The sequence below is a fragment of the Phoxinus phoxinus genome (genome assembly GCF_949152265.1).
Source record: "Phoxinus phoxinus genome assembly, chromosome: 13".
NCBI classification, from domain to species: Eukaryota; Metazoa; Chordata; class Actinopteri; order Cypriniformes; family Leuciscidae; genus Phoxinus; species Phoxinus phoxinus.
Window position 1 is genome coordinate 20,763,382 of NC_136888.1, and position 17,228 is coordinate 20,780,609.

The window sequence follows — 17,228 nt, forward strand, 5'->3', positions numbered from 1 at the left end:
ATATTCCTGCGTATTTGACGCAATTTCAAAAGAAGTTTAACATACTTTAGTGTCAAGCTCAGTCCACATACTGGTCCCTGGCTTCCTTATTTATTGTATCACGGTAAATTCCGCATCCTTTTCGGGATTTTAACATCTTTTTTCTTTCTTCCAACTCTGCTTTTTCTACTCGTTCCACTTGTTGTAACGTTATGTTTACATTCGCGAGGCCATCAACATGACCGCCACGCCAAGTATGACGTCACGACGCCCAAGCCCTATTTAGTAATCGGAACTAACATTGCTAATAATGTTAAAAATCTGTAACCCCCTCAGCACAGTCGCAAATACTCAAGTTTAATAGTTATTTGAGAAGAGATTGTATTTTATTTAGGTGTTCTTACTTGTCTTTCCCTTTTTGTTTTCCCAGAGTTCTGAAGAGAAGAGTGGAGTTTTCAATCGTATTGGTAGTTTTTTCACTCGGAAGAAAAAAAGCAGAACCACATCGGATGACAGGGATGAAAATTTGTCGCCGGAGGCAAACAGCCCAACCAAGTACTCAGGGTCAGAAGAACTGATACTGACTCAACACAGAGAGATTTATGATAATTCAGAGTTTGGTCCAGAGAACAGAAGTCCCAGCGTGTGTAGCGTAGCCTCCGTTGTCGCATATGGAGGAGACTTGCCTTTTGCTGACAGTGGCAGTAGTGGACGAGGGAGCGTAAAAGAGGTGGAAGTGATCAAAGTGAGCAGGGTTGAGACCTCCTGTGACAAGAAGACCGAGCATCTTGTGCAGGAAGTGAACAGGAAGCTCCAGGTGTACCTAGAAGAGACAACAGACACAAAAATAAAGAAATGTGCAGACGTCCCTGTACACACCCCTGACACGCCAAAGTATTCCGTGGCCTCAGGAGGGACGGAGAGTAAAAAAACAGTTTTGAAACCCACCATCACAGGCGGCGGGAATTACACAGCGCTGGTCGGGGTGACTCTGGGATCACATTCTAGAAACTCATCGTCCTCTGACATTCAGCCTGGAGAACAGACGGTAACTGAAAGCATGGGGAAGAAAAACAGTTGCAAACGAAAATCACGCAAACTAAGCAATCAAGAAGGCAATCATGAGCTTCCCACCCCAACGAACACAACTTCCCCTGGGGCAGAGGAGAGGTCAGCTCAATCTTCTCACTCACCTGGTCAAGTACACAGAGCCGTGTGGGCGGAAACTCACCTGACAGAGGAGGAGAGTGAGAGCTCCATTACTGACTCACTTTCTCCTGCAGAACCTGCTCTGGCCAGCCCAACTGAGAGTTACTCTGTCCTCAGTGCACTTGCCAGCAACACTCCTGCTCCTTCTCAAGCTCCAGAGCCAGCCAACTTCACCTTACAAGACAGCACTGAACCACCAGAGGAGGAAACTCGAGAGAGACTTATTCCTAAACGCCTACATGCTGACAGCAATGAAGAGAAACGCAGAAGCTTGAAACTGTCAAAGAGTGAAAAAGTCTTTGCTAAAAGAGTGTTAGTTGGTTCTCAATCAAGCCTAGACGAGGAAGAACAAGCTGAAAGTGAGACTAACTTGGATATAACGCAGAATGCACAGCAGGTTAGGGTGAAAATGTAAGTTCTCTTGTGTTGTGTTTGTGTGTCTGTGTTGGGTTACTGAGCAGCGAGGGCTTTGTTCAGTCTGTACAGTGCAGATGACTGTGTGCAATATGATACTTGGGTTCCCATGATTTTGAGTATGAGATGAACAATGCCTCTCAGATCTTTCTATACATTTAGATATATATAAATATATATACATTGCCATTCAAAAGTTTGGGGTCGGTAAGATGTTTCAAATGCTTTTGAAATAAGTCTCACATGCACACAATGCATACAATAAAACAGTAATATTGTGCAATATTATTACAATTTAAAATAACAGTTTTTATTTTAATGTATTTTAAAATGTAATTTATTAATGTGATGGCAAAGCTGAATTTTCAGCAGCAAGTTGAATTATCTTTCAGTGATCATTCTAAAATTGTGATTTGCTGCTCAAGAAACATTTCTTATTATTATCAGTTGAATGCAGTTGTGCTGCTTAATATTTTTTGAGGAAAGAAACCATGATGAAAGTTCAAAAGCAACTGCATCTTTTTAAAATAGAAATAGTTATATAACATTATAATAGTTTTTGCTGCCACTTTTGATCAATGCGTCCTCACTGAATAAATATATTAATTTATTTCAAAACAATTACTCACCCTAAACTTTTAAACTTGTTTTATAGCTATATTAGTTTTGTTGTGGACTAACCCACAGTGTTACTGTTGTCTGGGCTAATGTTTAAAAACTGCTGTTTCTATGTAATTTGATTTAATTATCTCATTCTTTATCATATCTTCATGTACAGCTGTGATAAAAGTAAATGAACACCCGTACAATGGAAATTAAGTGCAAGTGATTCACTGTCAAGATAGGGATCGCTTGGGTTTTTCTACAGCAGCTATTGTTTGATTTGATCTTTAATTCACACAAAATAAATTTACCTGAATAATTCTGTGCAAGTTCACTTCTGATTAATCAGCCCTTTTCAGCTGAGTAATCTTAAAAGTCTACAGAATTAATTGATATTCTATGTCATGGTTAAAAGTGTAAGGTGTTTAAGTTGTGCAATGATGATGCCAAGGGTAAAAATGCAGTCAAACAAGTTAATAAATGTTCTGAAATAATTTATGCTCTTTAACACCAAGAGTTTTTACACGCTTGAAGAAATCAAATGATTTCTCATTAATGTGATTCATGCTGTTGAAAGCATATGAATGCATGGATCCTCCCATACCTGTCTCTTAACACTGCTGTTGCCTTTGTCTTTCCACAGATTACCAAACCCCAAAAGTGTGAATGTCAAGCAGTCCAACCTACAGACAAATGAGTCGGTAGAAGATTGTGCTGTTTTCATTCAAGAGCAGCCTCTCAATGATGATGTAGAGAGCCCCTTTGAACTTTCAACAGAGAATAGAGACGCTACTGATTTCCCAGAAATGCCAATTAATAAAGTACCATTTAAGAGTGTGATGAGCAGTCCTCAAAACTCATCTGTGCCATCCAAGCGTACAGACAGAGCTGCGAGTGGAACAAATGGGGGAATTAAAGCAAAGAGCCCTCCACCACAAGTTGCCCCTAAAACAAAAGCTGTAATGTCTCGCATTAAAAGCCTCTCTGAGGCATCAACGATAGAAGTGCCTCCAGTACGGAGATTTTCGCAGAAGCAGACAGACCAAAAAGAGATCAGGTCTCCAACAGAAAAAGACCAATCTGTTACACTTAGTAAACCAATTGACACTAAGACCAGGATTCCTAAGAAAACCGGACCAGAGGTTCAAACAAAACCAAAGAAAGTGGTGGAGGTTGTCACCGTATATAGTCTGTCTACTGAAGCTGAAAGACAGATGTCCACCAAACGTCAGAATGGGACAGGATTAATTAACCCAGAGCAGAAAATGTCACAGACAAAGAGAGTGGAAGAGAGGGATGTTTTGGATAGCTCACTAATGACAAAAACTTCTCAACCCCCTAAAGAACAGGTCACTGTTTCAAAGCCTAAAAGAGAAAGAAGTTTAAAAAATTCACTTTCTGTTTCTGATGATAAATCCCCATCTTCCCCATCTTCACTGGATAGTTCTGGTTTAACAAAGCTTAACATTGAATTCAGAGCATGTAAAGATATTCCAAAATCAAAAACACCACCAACAATTGTCAGTGACAGAAGTCCAACATCAAAGAGTAGTTTTCATTATTCAAAGAGTAAAGTCAAGTCAGGTGACACTGGCAACAAAACTCTGGTAAAACTTTCTTCCTCAGTGCCTGGCAATGACCAATCAGAGCAGAACATTGAAAAGGAGAAGTCAGCGAACGAAACCCAGCTAAGCTGGCCAAAGAGTCCAAGAAAAGTCATGACTGATGTGTCACCAACAGGAAGAAAGCTGCCTCAAATGACACCAACGAGCCCTCTTAAACAGCCCTCAGATGAAGAAGTTGCCCGTGGAGAGAGTGAGTCATATGAACCCGCTTCTCTGCCACTTAGCAAGCCAGAGAGAAATGAGTCATCACTGGTTAACGGTCCTGAAAGTAATGGCAAATGTGATCAAGCCACTGGGAATGCTGCGGCCAGGGTATCACCAGAGCTCAAATTGAAAAGCCCTGTTAAGGACATGGTTGATTTACAGTCAGCAACACCACGTCTCAAAAGTCCCACTAAACTTAAACCCAAGAAAGATTTTAGGAAGGCAGAGGCAAATGCAGCTTCAGATTTAAAAATAGACAAATGTGAGAAGATGACAAATTTGTCTGTCACACCCACCACTGCTCTGAAATCTGACACAGTTAAAAATATTCGTACACAATCAAAAGCCATTTCTGACACGGAGAGTGAAAATTGTGATACTGCTGAGACCAAAGTCACACCAGCTGTGTCACTTTCAGTAAATGATTGTCAAACCAATCGACAGACTGAATCAAATCTATCAACTTTATCAGACCCACATGTTGCATTAGATAAACAGTCAGATATTGACAAAGAAAAGGATATTGTTGGGTTTGGGGAAAAGACATGTGCTTTTGCTACGGCAGATGAAATTTCCACAATATCCAAGATTGCTAAACAATCAAAAGCCTCTTCTGAATCAAATGGTAAAAAATCTGGTGCCACTGATACTAAAGTCACATTGGATTTGCCACTTTCAGAAAAGAATGATTCACACTCCGAAAAACACCAGACAATGTCAAATCTACCGATTTCATCACACCCACATGTCCATGTTGTACCAGATAAGCAATCAGTCAAAGAGAAGACGCTTACTGGGTTCAAGAAAGAGAAGTATGGCCTTACCAAGGAAAATGAAATTTCCTTAATACCTGAAATGGGCCATTACACAGCCAGTGATCTGAGTATTCAAGATATTTGTAAACAATCAAAAGCCACTTCTAAAACAAAGGGTGAAAAATCTGATGCTGCTGAAACCAAAGTCAAACTGGATGTGTCACATGTCCAGATTATGCCAGATATGCAGTCGGATGTTGTCAAAGAGAAGTTTCTTGGTTTCAAAGAAGAGTGTGCCCTTCCTAAGACAGATGAACTTTCCACAATACCCAAGGCAGCTAAACAATCAAAAGCTGCTTCTGAAGTGAAAGATGAAAAATCTGGTGCTGCTGAAACCAAACTCAAACTGGATGTGTCGCTTTCAGAACACAACAAAATGCAAACCATAAAACTTCAGACCGAATCAAATCTACCAGATTCATCAGAGTCATGTGTCCAGATTATGCCAGATATACAGGCAGATGTTGTCAAAGAGAAGTTTCTTGGTATCAAAGAGACATGTGCCCTTACTAAGACAGATGAAATTTCCACAATATCCAAGAAAGCTAAACAATCAAAAGCTGCTTCTGAAGTGAAGGATGAAAAATCTGGTGCTACTGAAACCAAACTTAAACTGGATGTGTCGCTTTCAGAACACAACAAAATGCAAACCATAAAACTTCAGACCGAATCAAATCTTCCAGATTCATCAGAGTCATGTGTCCAGATTATGCCAGATATACAGGCAGATGTTGTCAAAGAGAAGTTTCTTGGTATCAAAGAGACATGTGCCCTTACTAAGACAGATGAAATTTCCACAATATCCAAGAAAGCTAAACAATCAAAAGCTGCTTCCGAAGTGAAGGATGAAAAATTTGGTGCTACTGAAACCAAAGACAAACTGGATGTGTCCCTTTCAGAACACAACAAAATGCAAACCATAAAACTTCAGACCGAATCAAATCTACCAGATTCATCAGAGTCACATGTCCAGATTATGCCAGATATACAGGCAGATGTTGTCAAAGAGAAGTTTCTTGGTATCAAAGAAGAGACATGTGCCCTTACTAAGACAGAGGAAATTTCCACAATACCAAAGAAAGCTAAACAATCAAAAGCTGCTTCTGAAGTGAAGGATGAAAAATCTGGTGCTGCTGAAACCAAACTCAAACTGGATGTGTCGCTTTCAGAACACAACAAAAAGCAAACCATAAAACTTCAAACCGAATCAAATCTACCAGATTCATCAGAGTCACATGTCCAGATTATGCCAGATATACAGGCAGATGTTGTCAAAGAGAAGTTTCTTGGTATCAAAGAAGAGACATGTGCCCTTACTAAGACAGATGAAATTTCCACAATACCAAAGAAAGCTAAACAATCAAAAGCTGCTTCTGAAGTGAAGGATGAAAAATCTGGTGCTGCTGAAACCAAACTCAAACTGGATGTGTCGCTTTCAGAACACAACAAAAAGCAAACAATAAAACTTCAAACCGAATCAAATCTACCAGATTCATCAGAGTCACATGTCCAGATTATGCCAGATATACAGGCAGATGTTGTCAAAGAGAAGTTTCTTGGTATCAAAGAAGAGACATGTGCCCTTACTAAGACAGATGAAATTTCCACAATACCAAAGACAGCTAAACAATCAAAAGCTGCTTCTGAAGTGAAGGATGAAAAATCTGGTGCTGCTGAAACCAAAGACAAAATGGATGTGTCGCTTTCAGAAAACAATTTACAATCCATAAAACGACAGACAGAATCCAACTTACCAGTTTCAACAGAATCGCATGTGCAAGTTGCATCTGATGAGCTGCCAGATGTTGTCAAAGAGAAATCTCTTGTTGGGTTTGAGAAAGAGCCAACCAGTATTCTGAGTGCTCAAGGTATGGAGAAGTCTTGCCCTTCTCAGGAACAAATCATTCCAGTCATTTCAGATAAGTCATTAAATATAGTCCAGAAGATGGAGACCAAAGAGCACAGTGTGAAAGATGCTCTAAATTCAGATTTGAAACTAGCAAAAACAACTATACAGCTAGATGAAAAGGTTAAAAATAAAGAAGAACGTGGTAAATGCAAAGTTTCAGAGAAGCAACCGGTTCAGTCTGAAGACTCAAGTAAAACAAACCCAGAATGTGTCAAACAGAATGAATCCAATATATCAAAGCGAGTTGATGAGACAGCAGTAGCAGTGTTCACGTCTCCAGAGGCTGCTTCTAAACCAGAACCTGTTCAAAAAGGTGATCAGACTTTAGAGCAGCATCTTCCATCAGTTAAAAAAATACCAGATAAACAGACTCTCAAAGTGGACAGGAAGAGTGAGGTCCGAATTAAAAATACAGAGTCTAACCTGAAAGTCAAGGATTTTACAAAGACTAAAGATAAACTACCAGCTATTAACTTGCAAAAGCTGAAACTTCCATCCGACCAAAGCATTCAACAATTTACATCTCAGAATCTTCCTTTGGACCCCAAAAGCCTCTCACAAACTAGCAAGGCACCATCTAGTTGGTTAGACGTGGACCAAAGTTTTGAGAAAAAGAGAACAGAGAGACGTTTGGATTGTTCTGCAAGTGATGACAATCAGCTTGACACTTCGGGTGACTTTGATGATTTCATTCGTAACATTAAAGAGAATTGCTCTCCTTTCTCTTTGCCTCCACGAAAACATGGGCAGAACAAGATGCCTTCGCCACCTTTTGCTATGCCGGCCATTAAAGAAGATCACTTTGAAAAGATTCTTGACCCAGAACAGTTCCGGTTTGGGACAAGAAAAACTGCGGGACCAAAAGACCCTTCTCCAGCCATGATTATTAAGAAGAACAATGAAGGGGCAAAAACCAACCCATTGTCCAAACGTGCTGAGGACAGCCTGCTTTATAAAGGTCTTTCATCTAGACGGGAACAAGACAAAGCTAAAAAGCTCACAGTTACAGAGGAGAAAAATGATGGAGAAAAACAAATCACAGAAGGCTCTGGAAAAATGTCCTCAAGGTTGGAAAGAATGTCAATAATTTCAAACCTTGTGAACTACCCAAACACATCAAGAAAAAACAGAACTGAACCAAGCTCTCTCAATGGCATTCAGTCCCCCATAACGCCACAACCAGAGGTGGTGCCAACCTCAGGAGAGCAGAAGGGTATACCACTGTCCCATGCTGTCACAGCTCCAAAAGAGGGGCTTGGTGATTTACCAGAGCATGGCAATGTAAAGGGCGGACCTGGCGATTCAGTAAAGGGCCCATTGACACCACCTTCTCTTCCAACTTTCTCAGAAGTCAAACTGCCTGACTTATTGGAGAAATACATGAATAAAGGCAAAGAATCCAACACAATTAATCAGCAAAGGCCTGATACTAGCTCTCTCCCTGCGTTGGATATTGGTCTCACCTCCAACACATTTAATTCAAACATGGGACTGCAAGGCATATCAGGATTAACATCTCCATCCAACAGCACTCAGCAGATTCCAATGCTCACACCCACCAACCTCTCACCAACATATGCAGAAGTAAGAAAGATTCTTAATACAGAATGCCCACTGTTTAAAAAAAAAAGCCCAGTAAAGTAAAGCCCAAAAAGTCCTAATTTTAAGTTATTGCTTGTATAGTAGTATAGTATAGTATAGTGTACAGCATGTGCTATATACTCTAGTGCATAATGTGTATAAAGCCTTTGTTTATAGTTTATTCGCTGCAGGGATGTGGTGAAGCCTTGCTTCACCATTGAAACCGCTTGGGTTGTCTGTACCTGCCTGGTCTTTTATTAGTGGAACTTATGTTGTTCTGTGTTTAAGGGGAATGTTAAGCCCTCTAGGCTTCAGTTTGTTTTTATAGGTACCACTGATCACAGTGCCTTAGTGAGCAGTATTATTTTTAAACCAAAGGTCCAGTCAATCTCTCAAAGTAGTTTTAAAAATGTAATAAATGTCATGTCATAATTTTCTTATGTTTATATTGGAAATAATGTTTGAATATCAACTAATTTGTTTTTGATTTCTAGACATCAGGTGTCAGAGGCTTCCACAGACGCCCTGGAAAGGTATTGCAAAACTGAACTGATCTATACAAAATTGGTCATAAATTATAATATTTATAGTACTATATTTGAAGACCTCCGATGCAAAAGCCTCTAAAGGCCACCTCTGTCAAAATTGAGATAACAATATTGAGTGAATGCTCTCCGCACATAGTATACGTTCATCAAATACTTTCACTTCAAACTCGCCTTGGGCCATTCAGAAATGCCGGTACTTGGGTAGAAACCTATACATAGGAGCCTGATAAAAATGTTAATATTAAATAAAAACTTTAGACTGACTTAGAGGGTTTTGCATCTGAAGTCTTCATTTATTTAGTAGGTATTTTAGTACAACTAGTTTATTGCTACTTTCCAGTTAATTATCCGCTCTTACAGTGCTTCAAATAAGCAAGAAGAAACCATAGAACTCATAATGTTTAAATATTCTTGCTTGCAGATTGTTATATACCAACAACCTCATTTTGGAGGAGAGGCATACGAGGTCTTCAGAGACGTAGAGGATGCTACCTCTCTGACACTTTCTCCACTCATCTCCGTAAAGGTCGTCAGAGGATGGTAGGAACAATCACTTCCTCCTGTTCAGAATGTGACAAATCTCGTGACACTTAAAAATGCAAGTTTGCTAATGTTTCCTGTTTTGTCCTGTTAGCTGGCTACTGTATGAAAAGCCAGGCTTCCAGGGCCGATCCATCGCACTGGAGGAGGGGTCAGTTGACTTAGCAAATGAGTGGGCGGAGACAGAGCCCAGTGGAGAGATGGGGCCAAACAGCCTGCCACTCCCAACTACACCCTTGGTCATTGGCTCCATTAGACTTGCATTAAGGGTAAGTCTAAAATCACGAGTCACATGCATCAACACTTGACCTCAGTCATTAATCAGAACATTTACCCAAAGAATCTCTTCAATAAAAAAGTATAATATGCATAAAAAAATGCAAATGAAGCACTGACGTGCATGCTTTGATCTTTGATTTGCATTTATATTTTCCTCTCAGGACTACAGGACACCTAAAATAGACCTGTTCACAGAGCTGAATGGGATGGGCCGAATGTCTTCATTCTGCGATGACACCATAGAAACCTGTTCATTTGGTATTCCTCAGAATACTGGGTCCATTAAGGTCCACAGTGGGGTGTAAGTGAGCTTCTGATCTTAAATAAATGCCAAAATGTCTGCTTATGTTTACAAAGGCTGCATTTATTTGATTAAAAAAATACAGTAAAAATAGTCATATTGTGAAAGTTTTCAATTTTCATATATTTTAAAGCTGAATTTTCAGCAGCCTTTACTCCAGTCACATGATTTTGTTTATTTTTTCACATGATTTGCTGATTTTTTTTGTTTGTTCAAGAAACATTATTATTATTATTATTATTATTATTATTATATCTTATTGTCAATGTTAAAAACTGTTGTGCTGTTCAATATTTTTGTGGATTCTTTGATGAATGGAAAGTAAAAAAAAACTGCATTCATTTGAAATAGTAAAGACATAATATTTAAAAAGATTTGTCACTTTTGATCAATTTAATGCTTCCTTTCTGAAGAAAAGTACGAATTTCCTTCTTTCAATAAAAAATCTTGCGTATGGGAGCAAAACTTTGATCTCTCAAAGCTAAAATGAGAGATGAAGGACACAAGCTTCATATTTGGCCTCGCTGGATGATCAAGTGGAAAGTTTTGAGGTTAAAGCATGTGACCGATGATTGAAGTTGAGATTTTTGGAGAGAAAGAGACTGTGTGTATGAATGGAATGTTGCTTTCTTGTTGTTGCGTGTTGGTTGGAGATGACATTTTCGAAATATATATATATATATATCATGCCATGGCGTGTTTGTTCTTTGCCAAAGCTTCAAGAAGCATGTTTTTAATTTACAAAATTAAAGTTATCTTTTACCAGGTTTTAACACAATACTTAAAACTATTTTTTAAAAGTGTTTTTTTTTCCTGTAAAAAAACTATTAGATCGATTCTTACTGAAGTTGTGTGTTTGTAGATGGCTGGTCTTTAGTGACCCAGATTTCCAGGGTCTTTTGGCTGTTTTGGAGGAAGGAGTATATCCCTGCCCTCAGGACTGGGGTTTTCCCACCCCATTTGTCGGATCACTGCGACCCTTGAAAATGGTAATTGCATACCAACACTCACTTTCACACACTCATTTTATCTTTATCATTAATAAACAAAATATATGAACAGAGATTAATTTTTTTTTGTTCCTTATGATTTTCACAGGGTGAAATTAAGGTGGAAAATCCCAATGAAGTTAAGGTAAGCTGTACATGTTAAATCTCATTGAACACTGATTGTGTCAATAGGTGTAGTTCACTGAGAAACTTGTAATGACTAAAGACTAATTTTGCACATTTATTTGGTGAAAGACTTTCTCTACAGCCTGGAATTAAAGGTACCTGTTGATGCAGGTTGTCTGGACCAGACTGAGCATGCCCAGATGTGGGATTTGTGCTTGTTATTTGCTTTCTCAGTCCGTGCCAGCATTTGTTCTTTTGATTTCTGAGTCGTGAAAGAGCAGCAGCATTGTGTCTGACTTTTTGAAACTACAGTTAGATGCAGTAAAAACTTTGGCAGTACATGTATTCCACAGCAGAGGCGTGTGATACCATTATGATTGAATTACATCTATACTTATAAGAAGCAGTAAAAGGTTATGGCAGAGGACATGATGGACTAAGGAAGCCGGGTTAGTTTGTGTGAACTGTGCCTCTAAGGTTTCTGACATTCCTGAACTAATGTTTGGCTGGGCTCTGAGTGCTGTATACAGGCCTTGAGTTGGCTTTGCCAGAGCCTCACCAACTCTGGTGGAAGAATTCCCAGAATTCAGAATATTCCTCCTACAAATGTACACACACACATAAACACACCCCAGTCAAACATTGAACATGTCATGCATTTTGCTGTATGAAAATAAATCATCTCTATGACCTCGGTAGCATTTCATTTGGTCATATTCTGGGATGTTGTGTTCGGGTCTGTTCACACAGGATGTGTTATTGCATCTGCTATTTAATTGTTTATCTGAGTAAAAATGCTCTAAACAGATATCATGAACTGCTGCAACTTGCTTAAATTGTTCATGTTGCTTCATGTTTTTGACTGAAAGTTATTTTGCAGGAAGCTGTAAATTGTTTTTCTCTGTCTGAAATTAGGCAGTACTCTTTGAAAATCCAATGTTCCAAAGTGAGTTCATAGAGATCGAAAGGGACATTTACAACTTTGATGAAGGAGAGGAAGAGGAGAAGAAAAATGAAGAAGAGGAGACTGAGAGTCCTGACAACAACAGGAGAAAGAGACTCTGTTCTGTCGGTTCATTGAAGATCCTTAGTGGCCTGTGAGTGTACTCCTTTTTTGACAGTAAGACTGACGTTGTAGGATTTGGTTTTTGGTCGCAAGGTCTATACATATCCTCAGTTCTTGCTGGTTTATTGCCTTTAGCTGGCTCAGACAGTGATTCATGTTTTTGTTCATACATAGCTGGGTAGGATACTCTGCTCCAGGATTCGAGGGGCGCCAGTATCTTCTGGAGGAAGGAGAGTATGCAGACTTCACTGACTGGGGTGGACTGGAAGACCGGCTCCTCTCTATACGTCCTGTGTTAGCAGTATGTACACGGAGACCATTTCTGAAACAAAAGAGCTCAAGATTAATATTAAATACACAATTTAAAGCATAACCTCTTCACATTAATAAACTATGTGTAGCCTTGTGTTTTTCTGACTTGCACTGAGGTTTTCTTGGAATAAGGAGGTTGTAAGTCATTTCCTGGTTTTGTGTCCTGTAGGATTTCATTACTCCTCACGTGAGAATGTTCAGTGAGCGTGACTTCACTGAGAGAGGGATGAATGTGGACCTGCTGGAACCTGTCATCAGCATGGAAGCCACTGGCTTTGGCATAAAGACACAATCAGTGGAAGTCCTCTCTGGAGTGTGAGTGTTCCTTTAGTTCCATCTATATCTAAACTCCCTCCTTCAGACATCACTCTCTCGTTTTCTTCCTTTCTTAGTATGCTGTAAATCTGTGAGTGAAATGTTTATTAGCTCTTATGGGCAACTGCTTACAGAGATCAAATCAGGAGTAGTTCAGTCAAAAATTTTAATTATTTCATTATTTAAATATTTATTCAAGAGTGTAACAGTCACCAGATGAATCAAAACATTACAAACTTTGCTTTGAAGCAAAATATATTTGGAAGTCAGACAAATGTGATAAATATAATAAATGCTGAAAATTCAGCTTTGCCATCATAGGAACAAATTACATTTTAAAATATATTAAAAATAGAAAAATATAATTTGAACTTATTATTTCAAAAGCATAAATCTTACCAACCCCAAACTTTTGAACAGGTGTGTGTGTGTGTGTGTGTGTGTGTGTGTGTGTGTGTGTGTGTGTGTGTGTGTGTGTGTGTGTGTGTGTGTGTGTGTGTGTGTGTGTGTGTGTGTGGGTGGGTGTGTGGGTGGGTGGGTGGGTGGGTGTGTGATTATGATTTTGTCAGTTAATCCATCAACTAGTTATCATCAAGATCTATAAACTAGATCTAAAACGAATGTGTTAAAATGTCTTAATTCACTCTGTAACTCTGATTAATGGTATGTTATAAAGCTGTTTCATGGTTTAAGTTCATACCTGCTCTAGTGTTAATGAAAGGAGTGGCACATGAGTGTGAGGTGTCATATATCCTGAGGCAGACTCATACAGTACTCTAGTTATCTTTAAAAAAAAAATCATGGTGTGGCAAACAGACATAAAACTCAAGTACACACGTGACACTGTGGCTCTGCATCATTGTCAAGGGTGTGACTTTGATATGATACTGAAATTAATCAGTTATGAGATGCAAAACAATAGTGTTCATATTTAACACTGAATCACAATGTCATTGTGTCTTTTTATGTATCTGTCACACATATTTCTGTATATTTAAAGTCTGTGGTTTACTTTATAAGATTAGTTAGTGACATTTTGCCTACTGTGACTGTCTGAGGCTAATTCATTCAACTGTCCATATTTTCCTTATTGGATGTAAAATTTGTGGCTGTGAATGTGGTCTATATTACAGATCTCAGGGGCCTCATGTATATAAACTTTACGTAGATTTCATCCTAAAAGTGTGCTTGCGCACAAAAGCTAGATTTTTAGTAGAGCAGAACCTATACAAAATTCCCTTTATAAAACCCAGTCAGCAGAAGATGCGTACGTGCATGTGCTCCACCCCGAAATATCCATGTATGGAGCTGACGACGCCTACTTTTACTATGCATATCCTTATCTGCATATAATTTCCATATGCATATTCCAATCCATGTTAAACCATGTTTAACAGTACAAGACATTAAGAAAATGAGATGCGAACTTTAAATGCCATTTCTGCCATCACATTACAGAATTAGTGGTAATTACTAATTCATTTAGTATCGTTGTCTGGTTTTTAAAAAAAAATCCGTTAAAGCAAAATTATATAATTTATACAATAATTATATCACTGGTTCTACAGTATTGTCATCGGATCTTTTTAAACCGACCAATGGACCTTTCTACCACCAAACGAAAATATGCACCATTAATCATTGTTCTCGTGAGAAATATTTTCTCAAAACATGAGTTCTGCAATGTAGTTTAAAGAGGAATTATCATTATCAACCCATGGTGGGTTACAAAGTAAGCCTGTCAGTGAAATTCTCTAACATCTGACTGAACAGGTGGATAGCATTCGAGAAGGAACACTTCTCAGGGGAGCTGTATGTTTTAGAGAAGGGTCTCTACGGCAGTCCAGAGGATTGGGGAGCACGCAACTTCAAGATCTTGTCTATTCAGCATGTGGTTTTGGTAATCAATATCTGCAATATATGCCCTATTTTTTCAATGTTACTTACATTGTTACTTAATTAAATCATGCTGGTGTTTGTATTCCCATGGCATCTTATATTTTATTTTTATGTCTCAGAATCAGGCTGAAGGACTGTCCAGATATAAGGTGAGTTTATTTGATTGTGAATCTGAATTAAATAATCAGATATTAATTAATTGGAGCTGACATTACACTCCTATTGGCCAGTGAAAAGATGATCAAATTAGAATATTTTATAAATGAACATGCAGCAAGATGCTTTGTGGATGACAGGCATTGACATTCTGTGGAGTTCTGCGGACAGATTGCAGACAGGCCTAATTTGAACTGTGTGAAGATCTTGTTGTTCTAGTCGACTAGATTAATTTTTTAGTTTAGATTAAGAAGCAACTTCTTTGAAGCATCATTAATGTGATGTTTTGATGAAACTCTGCCTCTTGTTGGTTCTTAGGTGCAGTTGTTCACTGAGCTGGGGTTCCAGGGAACAGTACAGGCCTTAGATGAAAGTGTGGCATTCCTGACAGAGGGCTTCCAGCCCATGTCCTGCAAGGTTTTGGCTGGGAGGTATGAACCCAGTTCAGTGCTATCAAAGAAAATCCAAGAGGACTTTTCTCAAAATAATCAACAGGATAGGATAGTGTTTCAACATAATGATACATTTCTCTGTGCATGTCTGTGCTTGAAGCTGGGTGGTGTTCGACGGCCCACAGTTCACTGATAACATGTATGTACTGGAGGAAGGAGAATACCCCAATCCTGAGGCTATGGGCTTACTCAACTCGGATTGCAAAATCAGCTCTGTCCACTGTGTAGGACATGTGAGTACTGGAAAGATGACCTAGGCTTGTCAGATTAATATTTAATTTGGTCCGACTGAAAATGAGGCTGTGAGGATGTGCCAGGCAACAAACTGTCTCTTGCCCTATCAGACGAGGGCTGTCTTGCAACAACAAATTACTTTAATTGGTCATGTACATGTATTTTTGACCCTTGCCAACATTTGGATTTAAACATTAAACATTTATCTGGTTAAAAGAGAATTTGTTGTAATAACAAGAACAATGCTCTTGGAAACCATATCTACAATGAATTTGAAAATATAAATAAAATGAATTGCACCATATGCTATAGAAAAGTCTAATGTCAAAACATTTTTGTTTGTGGTGAAGCAAAATGAAAATGTTGACAGGAAATATTTCTAGAGAATTTGTGATCTACAGTATAGGCGGTGTTTTGTTAGCTGAAGAATCTAAACCCAGGTACACAACAGTACAACATATTCAATTCCAAGGACAGCCTTATTTTCAGTCATGTCATATTAAATACAGTCTCATCGCCTAATCTGACCAAGGTTTCTGTGATGAGACTAAATCATTGGACTTTTATTTAATAATAAACACATTCATTCTTTGTTTCTCTGTCTACCTCAGGAGTTTTCTATACCCTCCATCACACTCTTCTGTAAATCCGGCTTCAGAGGGCGTAAAATAGTTCTGACAGATGGTGTTTTGAACCTTTCTCTGGCTGGCATTGATGGACGGGTCAACTCTCTATTGGTCAATGGAGGAATGTGAGTGGTTTTCTGACCCATTTAAAGCTCAAGAGTCCATCTGATTTCAGTGTGGATGTAGAAAAGCCTAAGTTAGTGATATTTAGTCTCATTTATGATTAATTTGGATGTGAAAATAATGTAAACGTAATTGATTTATCTTTGTTGTCAGCTGGGTGTTGTATGAATACAGAAACTTCCGTGGTCGTCAGGTCCTGCTCCATCCCAGCGAGATCGGTGATTGGCAGAAGTTCAGCGGCTGGGAGCAGATTGGCTCTCTTCGTCCATTACTACAGGTTTAAAACACCAGCACATCTCTACTAGAGATTATCTTATAGAGTTGGAGATGGCAAACTATGACCATCTAGTTGTTCAGACAACCCAACAAGTAATCATTCAAACACAACCATGTGTCTTCTGTCTTTCTCAATAGAAACGTGTTTATTTCCGGCTGCGTTGTGCAGAGACAGGGTGCTTGATGTCTCTGTCTGGACCCCTGGACGATATAAAGCTCCTCCGGCTTCAAGTGCTGGAGGAATCTGGTGGTCCAGAGCAGATGTGGGTCTATGAGAACGGACTACTGCGCTGCAAGGTACTCGAGACTTTGATCAACACTGTTATACCTGAACTTGAGTACACGTGTGGTCTCTGTTATGGCTATGTTTACCGATCATGACCAGCATCTTTCTCTCTTGCTCTTCAGTTGGTAGAGGACTGTTGTGTGGAGACGTCTGGAGGTGTGGTGATGGCAGGTTCCAGGTTGAATCTCTCACCTGAACCAGGCAAAGACAATCAGTTCTGGAGCATTACAGGAGACGGAATAATACGCAACAACCTCAAGCCCGACCTTGTGCTGGAGGTCAAAGGTCAGTACTTGCGTATGCTTGAAAGAAGAAATAAAAGAAACAGAAAGGTTGGAATGAAACAAACATGCACATTGTG

At 39.0% G+C, this 17,228-nt stretch overlaps 1 protein-coding gene across 4 annotated transcripts in view; it reads left to right on the forward strand.

Moving 5' to 3' along the window:
- The window catches only part of crybg1a (crystallin beta-gamma domain containing 1a), a 45,815-nt gene that overhangs the window by 25,693 nt on the left and 2,894 nt on the right, over window positions 1–17,228 (forward strand). For 3 of the 4 annotated variants that reach the window (XM_079631933.1, XM_079631934.1, XM_079631935.1), the window contains 19 exons: window positions 410–1,599; window positions 2,849–8,342; window positions 8,834–8,872; window positions 9,309–9,427; window positions 9,522–9,696; window positions 9,868–10,007; window positions 10,870–10,996; window positions 11,106–11,141; window positions 12,038–12,219; window positions 12,363–12,489; window positions 12,670–12,815; window positions 14,589–14,715; window positions 14,834–14,863; window positions 15,189–15,301; window positions 15,423–15,555; window positions 16,168–16,307; window positions 16,459–16,582; window positions 16,720–16,878; window positions 16,990–17,152. In XM_079631933.1, coding sequence (XP_079488059.1) covers window positions 410–1,599; window positions 2,849–8,342; window positions 8,834–8,872; window positions 9,309–9,427; window positions 9,522–9,696; window positions 9,868–10,007; window positions 10,870–10,996; window positions 11,106–11,141; window positions 12,038–12,219; window positions 12,363–12,489; window positions 12,670–12,815; window positions 14,589–14,715; window positions 14,834–14,863; window positions 15,189–15,301; window positions 15,423–15,555; window positions 16,168–16,307; window positions 16,459–16,582; window positions 16,720–16,878; window positions 16,990–17,152 — 8,764 coding nt within the window. Of the gene's footprint in view, window positions 1–409; window positions 1,600–2,848; window positions 8,343–8,833; window positions 8,873–9,308; window positions 9,428–9,521; window positions 9,697–9,867; window positions 10,008–10,869; window positions 10,997–11,105; window positions 11,142–12,037; window positions 12,220–12,362; window positions 12,490–12,669; window positions 12,816–14,588; window positions 14,716–14,833; window positions 14,864–15,188; window positions 15,302–15,422; window positions 15,556–16,167; window positions 16,308–16,458; window positions 16,583–16,719; window positions 16,879–16,989; window positions 17,153–17,228 lie in introns of those variants that run through there. The other variant, XM_079631936.1, reaches the window with a different exon arrangement.